The sequence below is a fragment of the Saccostrea echinata genome, unplaced genomic scaffold (assembly GCF_033153115.1).
Source record: "Saccostrea echinata isolate AGI-Se365-2 ecotype Australia unplaced genomic scaffold, CSIRO_AGI_Sech_v1 ptg000033l, whole genome shotgun sequence".
In the NCBI taxonomy this organism is placed as follows: Eukaryota; Metazoa; Mollusca; class Bivalvia; order Ostreida; family Ostreidae; genus Saccostrea; species Saccostrea echinata.
This window is the reverse complement of record NW_026889782.1, coordinates 1,401,323-1,421,702: the sequence shown is the minus strand read 5'-3', so window position 1 is coordinate 1,421,702 and position 20,380 is coordinate 1,401,323. Positions and strand designations below refer to the sequence as shown.

Below are 20,380 nucleotides of genomic sequence, written 5' to 3'. Positions count from 1 at the left end.
AATCTTAAATGTAGCATACTTTCTAAATCTAAATTGATTAATTAATTTCCTGATAATTTGATTGAATTGATTAATTTGACAGTTTTGCACTGAAGGCAAGGTCTAAATTGTCCAAAAACTAGAAGGAACCTGTGATTTGAGGGTTTATTTCATGGTTTTGAATTACTATTCAGGAGTCTTTTCTCATTTCATAATAAAATCAGGGACCTTTACTAGGAGGGGGTTCGGGGGGGGGGGGGGCAACTCCCCTTTTATAACCAAAATTATTCGTATAAAGATTAAGAAATTTTATTTTGTTGTTGCTAAATATTGCATTTATAATTTGTGTCCCAGGCCCTTAATCTTTAGACACCCTTCTGGATCCGCCACTGCCCTACAGTCACTGAGTTATATAGATTATGTATGAAGGGTCTTTTGTTGTTAAAATGACTTGTCCCACCCTAAAATGGCCAAAATAAGTACCTTAGCCATCATACTTTGCAACTGTCCCACTCTAAAAGTCATAAATATTGCCTGCATATTACAAGATTTTCATTTTTCAGAAATGTGCTGGTTACCGGAAGTTCACAAGAACCAGTAACACCCTACAACATGCAACATGAACATGAACTGATCACCGAGACTGCATTGCGTATGAAAGACAGTTTTGTAAGTATTTGTAAGCTTTAAAGTATAAAAATCTTCTCTTGTTACTTTTTGAAGATGGAAATTTAGAAGATGCTTGAAGTTCATCGTATGTAGTACTGTGAACTTTGGAAAGTTGTCACTTAGTTGAGAAAATTCGAACTAGGTCAGCTGTATGTGTCAATTTTTCGGAACGATAATCTTTATAGTGCCCGTTTTATTCATTTTTTATACATGTACAATGAACACAGTTGGGCCTGCATTACAGTCTATCCTTGTTTGGGATTGGGAAACACAGAAAAGTTACAGTGTCTGTTTAAGGGTTTTTGGTCAACTCGTATGATCGTATCTAGGTCAGATCTTCTCCTACAAGTAAGAGCCTCGGTTAAACATCCCTACGCTCCTTATATACCTCGGAGCGCCAAGTCAAAAGTATATCGCCGTGAACCTCTAGCATGTTGAGTAGATCAGATCAAACCCAATAGGTCAACTCATATTAATGAAACGACAAAATTCGTAACCAGGAGAATTGTTACAAGCTGACTCCCCTATATAAATTGATGACAACTCGTAACTTAACAATATTAACAACTTATTACCCCTTTTGATGTCAACATGGTGAAATACGGACCCAAGACTTGGTCTACGAGGTGAACTGACCTGACCATAGATAGAATGTTCTATCGTTAAAATGATAAATGTCCTACGGACCCTGTTTAACGATAGAATGCATTCCGTGTATTGTCTATGTAGCAAAGAAAATACGGGAGATAACTCTAACTTAGTGCATTTACTATGAAAAATCCTGAGAGTTCTGAGTGTCAACATGGTGTGTAAATTTGAAACGAGTAAAAAATGTTGGTGAAAAAGTGTTGAATTCTTCCATTATATGGATTAAATTTTTAGATGAAAGGTATTTACAGTCTCAAAAAGGTTTGTTATGATTAATTTGACTGTTATTTTCAATGCAACTTCATTAATTTTCTCCAAAATCATTTTGGAGCGATTCTGCAATTTTCTGCTATATTACTGGTATAGGGGAGGCATTCTAACTGTAGTGAGGGCCTGTCCCAAGACACAGTTAGATTATTCTAATTAACCTGACCAAGGCCACATAGTGGCCGAGGTCAGGTCTGGTTAGCAAGTCGGTCATGTCAAGGGTCCTTCTTTTCACCATGTGGAACTCATATGGGGTATCAATTGTTTTATTTTACCGATAAGAAAATTATATATTATACACTTGAGTGCATGATATTGCATTACATTACCAATGTTTTTTGAATGGGATCTTGATTCACTAGTGAAGTTGTTTATGCTGACTTCTGCAAGTCATGTAAGTTTTTGCATAATGATTTACTGATTAAAACAATTTTTGATTGACAGTAACATGCATTAAATTGTTATGCCCTGTTCACACGGAGAGTTTAATTCACAGTAAATAAATGCGAAGTAAATAATGTGAATTAAAATAATGCGATTTAAATTGTGTTCACACGGCAGCTAATGCGAAGTAAACTAATGGGAATTAAAATTTTATTTCTACAGTAAGGCTATTCAGTAAGGCTATTATGACGTCATTTTCAAATTACATCACCTTATGCGCAGCAAACCCATATTACATTCTGTCATAGTGTCAATGCACATTTCAGTGATTAACATAATTTTTCTTTGTTTTCCACTAAAAAATAGCATAAGTATCCATATCTGTCCACAGACATGTGGCATGTGACTTAATTGTGCCATTACGCATGCGTCAAAATTTAATTCGAATTAGCTTCGCTTAGCGTTCATACGGAGCTAATGCGAAGTAATTTAATGTGCAGTTAATTAATTTGAATTAAACTAATTTGCATTAAATTCCCTGTGTGAACGCGGTTCAAATTTAATTCGCAGTAACTTATGTTTTATTCGAATTAAACTCTCTGTGTGAACAGGGCATTATAATTGAAGGTAACTTTTACTGAGCAAAATGAAAATCTGGCGCAGAATTTTACTATAAAGAAGAGCCAAGTCTGCATTTCCTGGAATTGAATTGTAACAAAATTTTCAAATGAATAAACAAATAAATTTTTTGACTTATAGGCCCTAGATCTGTTGTATTCCATATCATAAACAGACAATGCAAATTTTATAACACACTTTTTTAACGTATAATCATTATTCTATGCATTCTATGCCTAACGGGATAGGCATCTCCTTCAGTACCATGTTTATTCGCCCAAAACGTCACACACAACACTACAAGTTTTTCAAACTATGTTTATTCTCAGTAAAAAATTTGTTTTCTGATAAATGTAATCTGTTCTTTTTGTTTATTGGAATGGATATTTAATAAATTTTAAAGAATACGTTGTAAAATAATAAAAATGTAAAGCAAATTACCACCAAATTTTGCAATTCTTGGCCGATCAGGGGCATGTGTTGATTTAACATGTTTAAGTGATTCAAATTAAGAGATAATTATGGGATATTCCAAATTATTGACTCAATGAAATTGAGCCTATGATATTTTCTGAAAGAAGAACAGAGGTCAGTATATATATATAATTATAATAGTAACTTGATCCGAAGAGCCGTATCATGTCAAGTTGACATGCACGGATCATCAGATCAAATGAGACGCGAAGTGTCGAGTTTGATCTGATGATCCGTGCCTGTCAACGAGACGTGATACGGGTCTCAGGATCAAGTTACTGTTATAATGATAAATTTATTATATACCCCTTTACAACTAGCAAAATATAATAAAAGGAAACTTTTAGGATCAATTACATAACTTTTATCCGTTAAGCAAACCATTTTATCAAGGAACTTTTTGATCCGTGAGAATAAAAACAGCATTTATCTGTGTCAACTCAAAACCATATATGTTTGTATGTTAACATGTTAAGATTTGAATTGCCTTGGGTACGACTTGACTACGGCCATATGACATTGGGTGGCAGGGGATAGTTTCATACTATAGTACGAGCTGTCAAATTTCTATAAAAACTGAGGTATCCCATGATTGATGTGATATTTTATGTAGAAAAATGAATAGAATAATTATGGGATACATGTACATGTGCAGTGTAGCAGAGCTTGCTGAGAAAAATGATGTGCATAATGTAGGTGTCACTATGATGCTTAGCATATATAGAGTTGTAAATGCAAGACATTTGGTCAGTCGCAGAGGAAATTCAGCTGAAAAGCAGTGGTGTGCATCTCAGAGGGAAGGTGAATGGCCCCAGATCAATTGGTGAATTTTCATTAGGGCATGCATTGTTCTACAGAATACTGGGTGTTTTATCCTGCTCGATCGGGAATGGGATTGGCTGTATAGGTGCGACAGTGGCCCAAATCTTGGAAAAACAAGCCAAAATCTTTGGAGACCTCCAAGTGCATTTTCAGTACATGTGCACTTTAATATGTAGGTTACATGTTATATGTTGACACATTTTTTGAGCTTTAGATATATGAAGTGCAATTAATTAGCACCCAAGAAACTGCCCTAAACTATCTGTTTTTATTGACCTCATGCATATGCCTACCCCCTCGGCACATGTTTGGCATTGAAAAGAAAAATTATCCCCTGCCACCTTGATAACAGATATGTGGAAATTAATTTTCTGTTTTTAGAACTTCATTGAGATTTGTCATCTATTACAGCAAGTATTTAGAATAAAATATATTTAAACCAAAATCGTTTTTAATGCCAACTTTTAGAGATCAAAGAGCGAGCCTAGATAATTAATTAGAATTTATTAGTATGGTATTTCATTGTACATGTAAGGCCATTCCAAGTTTTTTCTATGTTTAGCGTCCGCATGTGCCTTGGTTTTTCGACATCCCTTATCAAAAAAAAAAAACAAAAAACAAACGAACAAAATCAGGAGTCCTGAAATTGTTTATTCTGGTCCAAATCACTGAATTCTGTCAATTTCTCTAAGTATTTGTCTATAATATGCCATATTTGGAATATTTTAAGCATTTAGTACCTTGATTTTGCTGAAGAATAAATATTTCCATGAGAAAAATAGATTAATGGAATCATATCCTTTGAATGACATCATTTTTATGACTATAATGACTTGTGTTTTACTTTTTGGTTTGTGTGTTTTTTGCGAATAGGTAGGGAGGTATTTGAAAGATGGGTGGACGCTAAACATAGAAAAAACTTGGAATGGCCTAAGGTAATATTTTCCATGCGCATCAATTTCATAAATCTGTGGTGCAGCCATGCAAAATGACTTGATATTTTGGAGTTAGGAACCACATCAGAGGAAAAGTTTGTTGCTTTGCCAGTGGATGTCAATATGTTGATTGGTGGCTCTGATTTTATTAGGTCACCTGAGTCACTCAGGTGACCTATTGCTACATGTATCTGTTTTCATCCGTTGTCGTGCGGGTGTGCGTCTTGCGTAAACTTTTTACATTTTCAACTTCTTCTCAAGAACTACCGGGCCAATTTCAACCAAACTTGCCACAAAGTATCCTTGGGTAAAGGTAATTCAAGTTTGTTCAAATGAAGGGCCACACCATCTTCCAAGGGGAGATAACTAAGAATCAGTGAAAAATTAATGGTATCTTTTAAAAATCTTCTTCTCAAGAACCACTGGACCAGGTAAGATGAAACTTATGTGGAAACATCCTCAGGTAGTGTAGACTCAAGTTTGTTAAAATCATAACCCCCAGGGGTAGGGTGGGGCCACAATGGACGATCAAAGTTTTACATTATAGGAATACATAGGAAAAATCTTTAAAAATCTTCTTCTCCAGAACCACTGGGCCAAGAAAGATAAAACTTATGTGGAAACATCCTCAGGTAGTGTAGATTCAAGTTTGTTCAAATCATGACCCCTGGGCAGGGGTGTGCAATTACAAAAATTAGTTACTAGCCTGGGCTAGTGGAAGTAACAAAGTTACTAGCTCGAGGTTGACAATCATCACTAGCCCATTAACTACCGAAAACAATACTTGTATAAGTATAACAAAAAGGTAAAAAAAAACAAAACATTTAAGTTGAAATAAATAAAACAAATAATGGTTTGCGCTATGTTATTGTCAGGTACTTCTCCCTATTTTTATCAAATATAATTGTCACTGAAACGACTGGCGATAGCAACACACAATACATATATGTTGAAAAGAATTAAAGATTATGATTTTACAACAAAGTAAATTCGTACATCAATTCAGTCGATGTAAATATACGTATACTTTCATTTCAGATTTACTAGCCCGACAGGCTAATGCAGTATAGATTTATGATAGCCCAACCTCTAAAATTGGTAGCTCTGGGCGTTGGGCGATGGTAATTGCACACCCCTGCCCGGGGCAGGGCGGGTCACAATGGGAGATCAAAGTTTTACATGGGAATACATTGGAAAAATCTTCTCCAGAACCACTGGGCCAAGAAAGATGAAACTGATGTAGAAACATCTTCAGGTAGTGTAGATTCAAATTTCTTAAAATCATGATCCCAGGGGAGGGTGGGGCCATAATGAACAATGAAATTTTTACATTGGAATACGTAGGAAAAATCTTGAAAAAATTATTTTCTCAAGAACAGCAAAGCCATGATTGGTTATATTTACATGGAAGCATCCTCAGGTAATATAGAGTGGGGCCACAATTTATGATCAAAGATTTACATATGAATACATAGGAAAAATCTTTAACAATCTTCTTCTCAAGAATAGCAAAGCCATGATTTGTCTTATTTATATGGAAGCATCCTTGGGGTAATGTAAATTCAAATTTGTTCAAATCATGACCCCCTGGGGTAGGGAGGGGACACAACAGGTGATCAAAGTTTTAGTTAGGAATATATAGGAAAGACCATTTAAAAATTTTCTTCTCAAGAACAAAAAAGCCATGATTAGTCATTTTAATACAGAAACATCTTCAGGTGCTGTAGATCACTAAATTTTCGGGACACTTCATTTTCGCGAGATAGTCACTGACTCCTTATTAGCGAGACAGAATATTCACGAAATGTGTTTGCTGTATATAATCTTTAGGAATACTTTTATAAGCGAGAATGAAATTTTCACGAGCACACTGTCTCACGTAATTACGCAAAAATAAAGTTCTTGTGAATAAAAAGTGTTTTACAGTAGTGTAGATTCAAGATTATTCAAATTATGACCCTCGGGGGTAGGGTGGGGCCATATTAGAAAATAAAACTTATAGGAAAAAAAATCTAAATGGGGGATAGATTAGAACTTAATTTATGAGTTGTTACTGAATATTAGACTAATTATTTCGATGATCATGATCATCCTATTTTTCTTGTTTTTGGGCAACAAATTAAGGTTCTTCTATCAGTTTATTTTATACTCTATGGATCCTCTATGGATTGTTGTTTTATACTCACGTGACCGTTAAGGCCCTTGGGTCTCTTGTTATATGATACATCATGGATATCATTTAATTTCGATGACGAATACCAAGAGTGCAGACTGCAATGAACTTACAAACTAGGAAATCAGGCTTTCTTGCATTTTGTGGGGCCAGCCAAATGGCGCAGTGCACGTTTTACACTAATACAGTGGCTATACAAGCTATAATTTGGGTCCATTAAAAATGAATTTGTAAATTTTTTTATTTGTTTACCGAATAAAATTATGAAAATGTTGTAAATCACACTTGAAATAGAACATGTGATTTAGATGGCAAATCATAATTATTGATTTTCGTTTGTGTCGGCATCCTGGTTAAAGTTTTAGGAGCAAGTCCATTCCCAGGTAACTATAAGCTGTACCTGGACCCAACTTACATGGATGATGCATCTAGGGATGGACAATACTAGACTTGCTTCAGATACTGGATCTGACCTAAATTTTTCTAGATGAGTGACCAGGTTAAAGGTTTTGGAGCAAGTCAATGCATTTCCAAGTAACTAAGCCCTACCTGGACCAAAGTTGCATGGAGGATGCACCTAGGGATGGACACTACCAGACTTGCTTTGGATGCTGGATCTAACCTTTATTTTCCAGATGAGTAATTATTAGCCTTACCAGAACCAAACTAGCATGGAATGATGTATCTAAAGGTGGACACAAGAAGACTTGCTTTTGATGCTGAATCTGACCTACATTTTTCAGATATGTGACCAGAGTAATGTCTTTGGAGTAGCTCTATCACTTTATGACATGTTATGACTAAACTTGCCTGGATGATGAAACTAGGGATGGACACTACCAGACATGCTATGGATGCTGGAACTGATCTACATTTTCTTTATGAGTAAACAGTTTAAGTTTAAAGTTTTTGGAGCAGGTCTATTCCCATGCAACTATAAATCCTACTTTAACCAAACTTGCATTGATAATTGATCTCACACAATATTGGTACAAGATTTACCTTACTTATAGATACACATGTACCATTCATTGAGCTTTGTAATCTTTGATTACCTATGTTTATATGTTGATAAAAAAAAACTCAATAAACAGTTAACTTTTTTGTAAAAAGTATCACTAGTCAACCAAGAAACTTGTTTTCCCTTAGATTGAACACAAGTTTTGGTGGTCATTTAATTACAGGCAAAGAATTGATTAAAATTTAAAAAAAATCTTCTAATATTTGGTCGATAAAATATTTCAGGAGGGATCATTTCAATGACAAAACAAAAGGTTAACAATGGTTTTCAAAAGGGTGTCAATTTCATTTGTTATCCTCCAAAACAGGCACCATTTATATAGTATGTTATTAATTAAAGCTTATGTATTCCCTGATCACATCTGTTTTCAGAGAAGACGAATGTCACCTTCATCAGAAGCAGATTTTTACTGCCAGGCTGGCTTTGACCAAAAAGGTTTTGAGATCAAATTTATATCAGACTATAAAAGTAAGTTTATATTATTAATTTACTCTCAACATCTGTGGTTTTGTTTTGTAAAGTGGATGGATGTAGAAAGAATAATATTGCTTGAATTTCATATTTTTTCATTACATGATTATAATTTTATATGCTCTTAAAGGACTTATTGCATGATCTTTCAAAAATCGTAATTTTATGAAAAATATTATCTACAACCTTGTTTATTAAAATACTGAATACAATAAACGTTGTTGAAAGCATATTTTAATAGATATTGGGAGTTGAAATTCAAATACGGCAATATACATATTTCAGCCCGATTTCGGCGGAATACTGCTCTGACGTCATAGGCGACAATTCAGTGATAGAGAGATGAGAATATGCACACTATTTACGGAGTTATCAACGACAAATGCAGCTTAATTACGAAAAATGCTGAAAAAATTAATTCCTAACGTGCTTTTCATTTACTATAGAAACATGAACTAGTTCTAAGGTATAAGACTTTTGAGATATTTTCGTTTTTTTTGATTCCAAACATTTAGAATCTATAGCTCTGATGGTGTCGGGTGGTTACAAAAGCTCTGATTACGGCAATGTTTCGTGATCGAGAAATTATTTTTCAAGATCGCCATTAAAAAACGTATGAGGACTTGCATAAATTAATATTATGTTAAAAACGAAAAACAACAAAGTTATATAATGTTAAATTTGTGAATCAAATAAGTAAATACATGTGATAAGATGACAAATCAAATCGTATTCTGATGGCGAGTTTCTTCGTCTTCGCCGCGTTTCCTTCGCTATCGTCGCTGCTATTTTTACAATGTTTACAGATTTTTCAGATTTTTTCTTGCTGACAGTTCTAACATATAAGGTTGGATATTCAATTTCATATGGATAAAATAAGGATTTGGTCGTCCACAACGCAGAAAATTCAGGTTGTATCGCGTATATTTTCGTAAGATTAATGTGGAGCTGATCAGCCATTGTCGCCTTTGACGTCACAGGGTCACGTGATTGCTATCTAATTAACTTAGATTTTTAAATCAGAGGTTTTCATTTGAGTCAATAATTGATTAATTACCGCGATTTATCCGCAGTAAAAACACAAAATTTATAAACTGTGGTCATAAGGAACGTTTTACGCTTTTAATTTCAAATAATTTAGAAACATGCAATAAGTCCTTTAATTTATAGTTTTGTGCAAAAAAGTTAAAGTCCAGATTGATCTGTATTTAAATTTAAGTTTGTATATTTTTTCCAAAAAATATTTTTTGTATAATTTTTAACATAAATGATGTTTAAACAAATTGGAAATACTGGGACTGATTCTAGAGTAATCCCCTAGTTACAATATGATGTCACACAAAGACACATTTAGCAGAAGACTTATACCTGGAAAATAAGATCTCAGAATCTGAATTGATAAATTTTTTTGTAATATTTTGTGTCTATAAGTAAGTCTTTTATTGAACCTATTTGACTAAAGTGAGCATCATGGCCCATGGGCCTCTTGTTTGAAGACAGTTTTAATTTTTAAAAGGTGATGTTGAATCTAAATGCTTTGATGTTTTAGACATCCAAACGGCTAGCTCGGATGTGGAAGTGGAATCGGACCCTTTTAGTCGGGAATTCCATGGGAAATTCATTTGACAGTGATGATGATGATGAGATTAATTCAGGTAATATATATAAATATAATTATACAAGTTGCACTACCCAGTCTGCTGTTAAGCTAATTTCATGATAATGTCATAAAGAGGGATTTAATATTTATCATGTTTATTCACATGTTTTTGGACACAAACTATTTTTTTTATGTAATGCCACCATCAGTATCAATACTTCATAAAGATAGGCTTCACCCAGTCTGACTATTAAGCTAGATTTATAATAAGGTTATGAACAAGGATATATTTTCATCAAGGAGCAGTGGTCTAGCTTCCACTTGTTGCAGTGTCTCCTAAATTGTGCACATCATTGAAGAACCATTTATAAAATTTTCAAATCAATCAGCCAGAACATTGTTATAGCAAACATGCTTAAAATGAATTTATATGCTTACATTGAAGTGATTTCCTTCCCCATAGATTTAAAAGTGTTGTAAATGGAAAGTTTATGTTTATAAAGAATTAAATATTTTGGTCCCCAGCTCTTTGCTATTGTAAGCATGTTTTACTGTATTATTCCCTGTTGTTTGAATAATTAATTTATCTTTAATTTGTGTGATGCCATTTTAACCATATCTACTAGTGTTGTCAACGAGTACCTGGTTAACCGGTTAATCGGCGAACAATGCGAGTATCAGATAGTAAAACTGCTACTCAGCTACTCGGATATATAGACAAAAGTAGAAAAGAAATGTTATTTTGTTCAGAAATGAATGTACACCTCTACCGTTTTATTTACCGTTATTTAACGTTAGACTTGATCTAGCGTTTCACAAACATGACCGATTTGTTTTGATAACACTTAGTTTTCACAGTTTATCTAATTGATGGCTTTGATTGCCAAGCGGAATACAATGTAGAAAACCTGGGTTAATTATAATTAACTCACTTATACTGTGCTAGTCCGCAGTACAGGATTAATTTTAAACAAGATGCCTCCACAGCCATCAAAAGCATAGATTCCGAAATGTTTTAAAAGAATTTAAATCTGAAAGGTGTAAAATATGTAAAATGAAATTAACATACACAGAAACGAAACTAAAGTAACATTATATTTAGGACATCCGCAAAAATTGCCAACTATTACAGGATATTCAAGAACAAATTCATTTAGAAGCTTTATTTTGTCTTTTTATAATTAAAAATAAATAAATGAAATGCATCTACAGTGCATTTGCATTTGATATTGGCCAGTATCTAAATGTTAAACATGGAAATTGTAATGACGTTACATATATTATCTAAAAAAAATCCATCCGTGTAACCGTTTACTTAATTGGAAAAGTTACTAAAAATTGTCCGATTTGACAGCACTAGTATCAACACATAATTATAAGATTGGATGCTGCTCGGTTCGGATGGCCAGAGTCATTTTTATCACATAATTGAAGACATATTACTGGCATTTTGTTTTTCTCACATTACTTGAATTCTTGGTTGTCTACAACAAAAATATTTAAATTGATATTTGTAACAGAGATTTAATTTGCAAATTTAAAAATAATGTTACAGTAGTTAAGAACTGGAATTAATATAAAAGTAAGAAGAACTGGTATACATAGCTAACACAATAAAGCATCAGCAAAGTATTGAAATTATGAAGAATAAGAATCAGAGTGAAATGTATTGAGCATGGATATGAAAAGAAGTGACATACTGTTATGAATGAGATTGAGTGGCCTTTTGCTTTTACTTAAGGATTTTCCAAAACACTGATTGATTTGTATTTGAGAATAAATTGTAGTATTCTTATGAGATGCAAATCCAATTTAAAAGCTTCATCAAATTAAAGACAGACTGAATTATATGTCCAAAGAATGTGAAATGGCATTTCATTTTGAAATAAAAACATGATTTCAACTCAGAAAAACCAGTGGGGTACAAAGTAAACAAACTGGAGTGACATACCTAGATTCTCTCTAATGGTCTAATACATGTATGTTTAATTTGGGATGATTATTTTGATTCCTTCATTCCATAGCAACATTGATGTGAAGCCAGCAATTTTTTTCATGCCACGTACAGTATCTAATAATCTCTGCATTAGTCACATACCTCAGTATTTGTGTCAACGTTTTGAGTTTCTATCTTTAACTTTAAAATTTATCACGCAGATGTAGTGAATTTCCGTGTCAGAGGACAGTAATTGCACCATAGTGATTTTCCTTCCCAGAGTATATTATTTACACACACATGTACAATCTTTTTTTCAGGACATGCCCTTCGGGCAGGTTTAACCACTGCTAGCCCGAACAAATATTTACATGCCCAGAATTTTATCAAGTAATTTTATTCTTATCTGCCTTTTCATGCCAAGGAAATGATCTGAAATCCATTTCTATAGATCTATTGTCTCGCCATTAATATTGTTTTCAACCTGTATACTTTTTGTGTCTCCTTTGCAAAAGAGTTCCTTGGAAGTCACGTATTGTTTTCAATGCGTATACTTTTTGTGTCTCCTTTGCAAAAGAGTTCTTTGGAAATTGCTGTAGAATAAACTATCGTTAATATTTTATTTGGTGCTCCACTTTAGATGAAAAATCAGACTTTTAAGTACATTTAATGTTATTGGTATTATTTAAGTTGATAATACGGAGGCTTAGGCCTCAGAATTTACATGCTTTTCGGGCTTGTAAGTATGCAATTTCCACATGCCCGCTTCCAATTTTACCAGGTCCCAGGCTTCGGACTCCTGGAATTTGTCGAAGACTGCATGTAGTGAGTTTCCTTGCCAGCTAGAGTACATTATTTACACATATGTAGTGAGTTTCCTTGCCAGAGTATATTATTTACACACATGTAGTGAGTTTCCTTGTCTGTTTAAAATGATCACACACATGTAGTGAGTTTCCTTGCCAGAGTACATTATTTACACAAATGTAGTGAATTTCCTTGCCAAAGTACATTATTTGCACACATGTAGTGAGTTTCCTTGCCAGGGTAAATTATTTACACTCATGTAGTGAGTTTCCTTGCCAGAGTACATTATTTACACATATGTAGTGAGTTTCCTTGCCAGAGTATATTATTAACACACACGTAGTGAGTTTCCTTGTCTGTTTAAAATTATCACACACATGTAGTGAGTTTCCTTGCCAGTGTACAATATTTGCACACATGTAGTTAGTTTCCTTGCCAGAGTACATTATTTACACACATGTAGTGAGTCTCCATGCCAGAGTACATTATTAACACACATGTAGTGAGTTTCCTTGCCAGAGTATATTATTTACACACATATAGTGAGTTTCTTTGCCAGAGTGCATTATTTACCGAAATGTAGTGAGTTTCCCTGTCTGTATACATTTATCACACAGATGTTGTGAGTTTCCTTGCATTGGTTTATTTTCATTTTTGATCAATGTTTGGAATCAGCTTCTGTTTCAATGTTATCGATTATAATCAGACACCAGATTTCTACTTTACAAAGCATAATTTTGAAATTTTAAATTCAAAAGTAATGAGAATCTTTTATCAAGTAGTTTTTTAGAATCTACACACCTAGCTTAATTAAAAATCAAAACAAAAAATGGGGGTTAATGTGCTTCTCTTTGCGCTATTGAGCATTTAGTTTGACTTTTTTGCACTGTAAATACGTCTTACACATAAATCAATTTTTAAAGTTTTTCCTCCAATATTTTTTTCAAATAAATTATGGGAACAAACGCAGTCTTATTTCACCTTGAATAGGTGTATTAAAATTTGTGACAACAAAAAATTTTCAAATTACTTCGCAAGTTCAATTATTTGACCTTTTTGCACTCAGAAAATATTTTTCTGGCATTAAAAAATTTAACAAGCAATAATAATGACATTTTACTGAATTTAAGAAGAATGGTTAAAAGTATTTTATATATTCAGAAAAGAAAATTAAAAGTGGGGGTCTGTGATGTTAATTTTTAGATATTACCAAAATAGTGCTAATTTTAAGCTTAATTTAAATTACGGCTATTTTTTCTGGATTTTCACAATATATTTGCTATACTTATCAAATATAATGATAGAATTCATGATATTTTATTTGATATATAATTTAGGACCAGCATAAAACAATTCATGGCTCAGAATAACTCTGTGTGTAGGCTGCATGGAAAAATAGGAATCCAAACTTAACATACTTTAAATACTTTGATTGAGAAAGAAATGATCATTTTCTTCTAAAAAACCTTCCACCACAAAATATACTGTACGTGTACATAAATTGGCGTATTCAAAATTTAGCGAAATCACTGGGTTTTGAGGTGTTGGCGACATTATGAATTAGCGCTATAAATGTCTGTACCGTATATTGTATTTATAAATGATTTCTTAGTGGTAATCATGAATTAGTGCATTGTTGTCTGCGCCAAGGGCCCCCTAAAATATGAAGCCTGCTTTTTTAAGTACACATACAGTAGTTCCTCACTTAATGCTTTTGGTATGGAGTTTTAACTGAATATATTTTAATTGGTATTGTAGAATCCAAATTTATTGTAAGAACTAAAACATTATGCAAAAGTGGAAATACAGGTTAAGACAAAAATCTGCTCAAAAGCTCAGGAGCATTTTACTTCTTCTGGAGAACCACTTGGCAATTTTAATTTGTTTAAATGAAAGGTGACCAACTTTTCAAGGAGAAATAGCTATGAAACAGTGAAAATTTGATTCATATAAAAATCTCCTTTTTATAAACCATTGAAACTTATGTGGAAGTGTCCTGACATGGTATAGATTCAAGTTTGCATGTTCAAATCTGACTTAATGGGGTAGGTGGAACCAGTATGGAATCAGTATTTTTTTTTACATCAACATATAAAAAAAATGTCGTAATAAGATGCAGTCATAACATGGTAGTTTGTTCAATTTTCTTTTTGTAATTAAAAATAAATAAATGAAGTGCATCTACAGTGGGGTAGGATAGGGCTACAATGAGGGATTGAAGTTTTTCATTGGAATGTATGTCACAACAGGACATTGATTAGTCATATTAATGTCCTAGCTGTTATCCTCAGAAAGTGCTGTACAATTTTTTTCCCAATCATGGTTCCTAGAGGTACCTGTAGAGTGGCACAACAATAGTGGATTAAAGTTTTTTGTGGGAATATAAAGGAAAAAATGTTTAAAATAAAAAAGAAATGGAACTTTTTTTTAAATACAATGTATTTTGTGATAAAGAACAAACAGCAGCATTTTTTTTCTTCCATAACTGGTACCATTGAACAGAGCCATTCCACCAAAAATGTTAATTATTCCTAGTTTGAGAGCATTAATATTTTTCATCAAATTTTGAATTCATCTATTTTTATGAGAAAAAAATTGTAAAATGCTAAGTTCAAAATCTTTGGGATTGGTATTTTGACTACTTTGTATGGAAATTCTTTAAATAGTGCACTGTGCACAAATTTGGTTGAGAATGCACATTTAGTTAAGTATTTTAGTATATCCCTATTTGTTCAACCTATATATATACTGTCCTGTCTGTCCACTTTATTTTGCAAGTCATCTAAATATTTAAGTGGTAGCCAAAGAAATTCATTTTCAGGTGATTGATTAGTTTTTGTAGAAGTGTATGAATTTTGATCTCTCCCCTGAAGCTAAGCTGAAGTGAAGTGATAATTTTGTTGAACATGAATTGTTAGATATCAAATGAATTCCAAACTTTAAGACTTCGTTTCAATATGAAGGGATATGTTGAGATTAGAGCATTGATTGGTGTATACAATTAAAAGAATGTCTTTGTGCTTGCATGATGAACTGGGTTGAAAAATTTTGAAAATATTAAATGTTTCCCTTAGCTTGTTGTGATCCTCCTGGACATCCAAGTGTTTTCGACATTGATGAAGATTTTGTCACTCTCTCTCTCTTGGACCAAACCAAGAAATGAATCAGATGGTTTTAAGAAGATTATAGGATATGTCATAGAATACGAAGACCCCACCACTGGAGGCAGGCTAATGACTACCCAGTAGATGAGTGTGTTTATGAGGGTGAGTAACTGATTACTTGTTGACACATGTATCTTTCTTATAAACTAGTAAGTGGATTTACATGTCCTTTTGTTGCATGTAATTAGTATGTTATGGCTGAAAACTGTGAAAAGATGTTTTACAAAAGTGATTCTTGAAATTTGTTTTGTTTACAAAACTTGAATTTGAGAATTTTTTCATCAGTGTAGGGATTAAAAAAGGACAAGGAATACAACTTCCACATACAGGCCAAGAATCTTGAAGGTTTTAGTGAGTCTAGTGATGTGATTGGTCCCATAACTCCCAAGCCCAAATACAGTAAGTATATTTGAAAAAAATTATAACATTTTAAAAAACAATTACCATATTGTACTTTAATTTCAATTATTTTTTCTTTCACATTTTTAAACTTTTATTTTAGCCAAGGTTTTGCCACCTGGTGTACCAGAGGCTGTCAACAATTCTATAACATATCTGAAATGGGAACCACCTAAACATAATGGTGGCTGTAAAATTACAGGTACTAATTTAAAAGTAGAATAAAAAAGGGAAATGTTGATCTCTGTTCAAAACCACATAAACACTGTAGCAGTTGATAATATTGATTATCTTTGTAGACTACCTTGTGGAAGAGAGGTTTAAGGGAGCAGAGATGTGGTGTAAGTGTAATGAGTACCCCTGCACTGACCCCTCTTTACTGTCACCGATCTTCCTTAGGACTCAGAGTGGGAGTTTAGAGTTACAGCTGTTAACTTTGCTGGAAAATGTGAGCCCAGTCTGTGCTCACCAGCATACAAAATCCAGGAGAAGATTGGTATGTTGTCAAGTTAATAAATGTATCGTACATTATTATGGCACTAGAATAAAGATTTGGAGGTCAAATTAAACCATAATGTGTATTTTCTTCTCAAAGCCCATAATATTCTCACTTTACTGGTCAGGAGCTGAAATTTATGTGAAAGCTTCCTGATGTAATAAAGATTTCAAATTGTTCAAAAAATGGCCTTTGAGGTAGATGGGGCCACAATAGGGAATCAAAGATTTACCTTGAAATATATACATACATTTATGTACTGGTTAAAATCTTTACGAATCCTCTTAAGAACAACTGGACCAACGGGGGGGGGGGGGGGGTTCAGAGACCCTTTAGAGTTAGGATAGGGTCATAATATGAGTTCACAATTTTGCATGGGAAAATTAAGGAGAAAAAAACTTTATAAACATTAAGAAAAGCTTCTTTTAAGTTACATGGGAAATGTTGTAGCCCATGGGACTCTTCTTTGCATGCATAGTAAAGGCAAAAAAAAATAGATAACCCCTATTGTATTCATAAATTTGAATCTTACTTTTTAAGAAAAGTGTTATTTTCCAATTTAACATCTAATTTGAATGTTTTGACAGAGTCTTTTGCAATTGAGCAGGATGAGGAATCACACCAATCATTGTAAATGAAAGCAGCAGTCATGATGTTGTCAATGAGAATGGTAATCTATATTTATGATGTTGTTTGGATGTTACAAATTAAAAGTTAACCCCATAAAAATGAACAGTCTTAAAATGATAATTTCTTTTTTAGAGTTTTAAATAGGATATGATACAGGGCCACTTTTAAGTGATGAAGCAGACGAGTATGATGATGGTAATGATGATGAATCATACCATCCTTCAAGCAATGAAAAAAGCTGTGATGAAGATACCATTAATGATCTTGGTAATAAAGCTGAAAACAGAACTTTCTTAAGCTCAAGTAAGCTTTTCTGATCAAAGTTTGTCCATTGTCCATCTCCAGCGTCTTTGTTGTTTCAAATTTTCAGCTCCTTCTCAAGAACCACTGCGTCAATTTCAACCAAACTTGCCACAAAGTATTCTTGGGTGGGGGATTCAAGTTTGTTCACATGAAAGGCATCACCCTATTTTAAGGGGATATAATCAAAAATAAGTGTAAATTTGATGGCATCTTTAAAAAAATCTTCTCCAGAAACAATGGGCAGAATTGTTTACTTTGTACAGATTTTTAGTATTTCCCATGAATCTTCAAGTAAAAATGTGCTCTACAGATTCACGTTGAAAATATACAGATTTTCCCTAAAGACGGAAAAAAATCAGAGTCGTTCCCGAAATTTGCCAATCAGTTTGATAAAGGAGCTTGTTGATTGAAGTGGTCTTATCAAAAATGATCTAAAAACAATATAATTAAGGCAAATGTAAAATATGTAAGCAACAGTAGACAGCATACGGTGACATGCGTAGTTAGTGCTTAGTATTTGTATAACAAGGGGTTCTTCATATAAAAATGTCTAATAAGCTGAGTTGCATTTTTACTGACAAACTGCTCAAAATACTGACAACTTCTAGAATACTGACATCAGTTAGAAAAGTTAAACAGGTCTGAGTGGGCCAGAAAAATTATTCTCCAGAGCAGCAAAGCCATGACAAGTCATATTAATACAGAAGCATACTCAGGTAATGTAGCTTGAAGTTTTATCAAGTAATGTCCCCTGGCAGAAGGGTGGGGACACAATGGGGCATAAGACTTTTACATGGAATTATATAGAAAATGTCTTTAAAGGCCTTCTCAAGAACAACAAAGCCATGATTTGTTATATTAATACAGGAGTATTTTTCAGGTAGTGTACATTCAAATTTATTCAAATCATAACATCAAGGGGTAGGATGGGAGAAGTAGTTTCAGGTTTGTTCAAATCATCACCCACAGGGCATAGGGTGGCACCAATTGTATAAGTATAATTACTCAAACTTTTCAATACTGAACTGATTTCTGCTTTTCTCTTGCAAAAGGGCTCAGGTGTCATGGACCATGGGCCTCTTGTATAAAGTGTTATGTATTACATTGTACAATATGTAGATTGTTTAAAGTGAATTAAAATTCTGGCAGAATTTCTGTCTTGAATTTTAAGTATGACTGTTTCTTTATTACAGTTAAGGATTAATTCCATAAGTTGTTTTTTCTCCAGACATGATCACAGTCTGATAAATTGACAAAATTCATTTTAAATAAATTACTTTCCTTTGATTCACATTAACATGATGTTCATTAGCCAGCATTATAAATTATAAATATCTCCATAAGGAGCTTAAATAGAGTGTTTCAATCATGCCTAACAGATTGAAGTATGGAAAAACAACTTTCATACCTCTTCATTAGGTTTGAATGGGTAAGATGAGGCCATAATAGGCAATCAAAGCTTTACATAGGAATATATAGGGGGGAAATGTGCAGGGCCATTGTGACATGGGTGAGCCATGTGGCCCATTGGCCTCCTCTATAAAAATAAAGATGAATCCCTTTTGTCAATACATGTACATATATAATAATTTCAGATATGCCCAGTAAGCCTCTCAAATCTGAAATGCAGCAGAAACAAGCTGCACTTGCAAGTGACAGCGAAAAGGACAGTGAATGTGAAGATGATCATGATGATGTCAGCAAAGTTTTACCACAGTCAGAGAAGCGAAAGACCAGTTTTTTAGAGGCCAAAAACATCATCTGGGAACTATGATAATAAAAAACATTCATGTCTCTTTTGTGAGAAGTTTTGCCAGCAGGCCAATTGATGGTATGCATATCATATAAGCCCATAGCTCTTTAAGTACAAAAAATTGTGAGATTCATTTTTGCATATAGGTTCAGGATGGAGCTGAATATTGAAAAAATATATCCTATAATTTTTTTTCGTGGACATGTAGCAGACAGCTGTTTGCATAATTTAAGCAAGTAATTATTTTTTAACCAAAATTTGTGAAATTTATCGCTCATGACCCATTGTTCATGCAAGGTTTACCTATTTATATTGACACTGCAACAGACCCATAGAACGCCCCCCCCCCCCCACTTTTTCTGAGTATAGAATTTTGCTGTAGTAAAGTATCCTTTATATCCTGGTTGCCGTTGCCCCCCCCTACCCCCCCCCCCCTTTTGTTGCAATAAGGTCGGTTCAGTAAATAATGTTTGTTTTTTTGCTTGTCAGATATTTTTTGAAGTCCCCCCTACTTTTGAAACCCTTGCTATGGGCTGTAAATTGAAGTTTTAAAAAATCCTTCACTGGTGAACATCTAGCAGGCAAACTAGCAGGCATAAAATTAAATATGAAGATTATGAATAGTAATTAAACTCAAAAGTCCATTAGAATAATCCATATTCGTAGCAGAGCAAACATGGACCTCTAAAATTAATCTTAATTAATGCTTAGCCCTCTAATTGAGGGCTTCTTCATGTTTCAGGCCCATGAAAAGGCAGAGTTAGTCATAAATTAGAATGTTTTATACAGTATTAGCCAGTATACCTTATCCTCTTTACTTTTGAACTTCTA

At 33.5% G+C, this 20,380-nt stretch overlaps 1 protein-coding gene across 4 annotated transcripts; it reads left to right on the top strand.

Moving 5' to 3' along the window:
• Window positions 1-578: 578 nt before the first annotated feature.
• On the top strand, window positions 579-19,931 carry LOC133198565 (twitchin-like). Of its 4 annotated transcripts, XR_009722495.1 has the most exons (11): window positions 592-648; window positions 5,835-6,051; window positions 8,362-8,458; window positions 10,011-10,116; window positions 15,879-16,070; window positions 16,254-16,367; window positions 16,471-16,569; window positions 16,667-16,863; window positions 17,451-17,533; window positions 17,626-17,760; window positions 19,392-19,931. XR_009722495.1 is itself a non-coding variant. In XM_061334640.1 (10 exons), exons 4-8 carry the CDS (start codon window positions 16,053-16,055, stop codon window positions 17,499-17,501), a joined length of 474 nt encoding a protein of 157 aa, XP_061190624.1. In that variant the 5' UTR covers window positions 579-648; window positions 8,362-8,458; window positions 10,011-10,116; window positions 15,879-16,052; the 3' UTR covers window positions 17,502-17,533; window positions 17,626-17,760; window positions 19,392-19,931. The 4 variants fall into 4 exon arrangements, 2 of the variants coding, with proteins under 2 accessions (XP_061190624.1, XP_061190625.1); XR_009722494.1 differs by lacking the exon at window positions 5,835-6,051 and having other exon boundaries at window positions 579-648; XM_061334640.1 differs by lacking the exon at window positions 5,835-6,051 and having other exon boundaries at window positions 579-648; window positions 16,259-16,367.
• The last annotated feature ends 449 nt before the right edge of the window (window positions 19,932-20,380 follow it).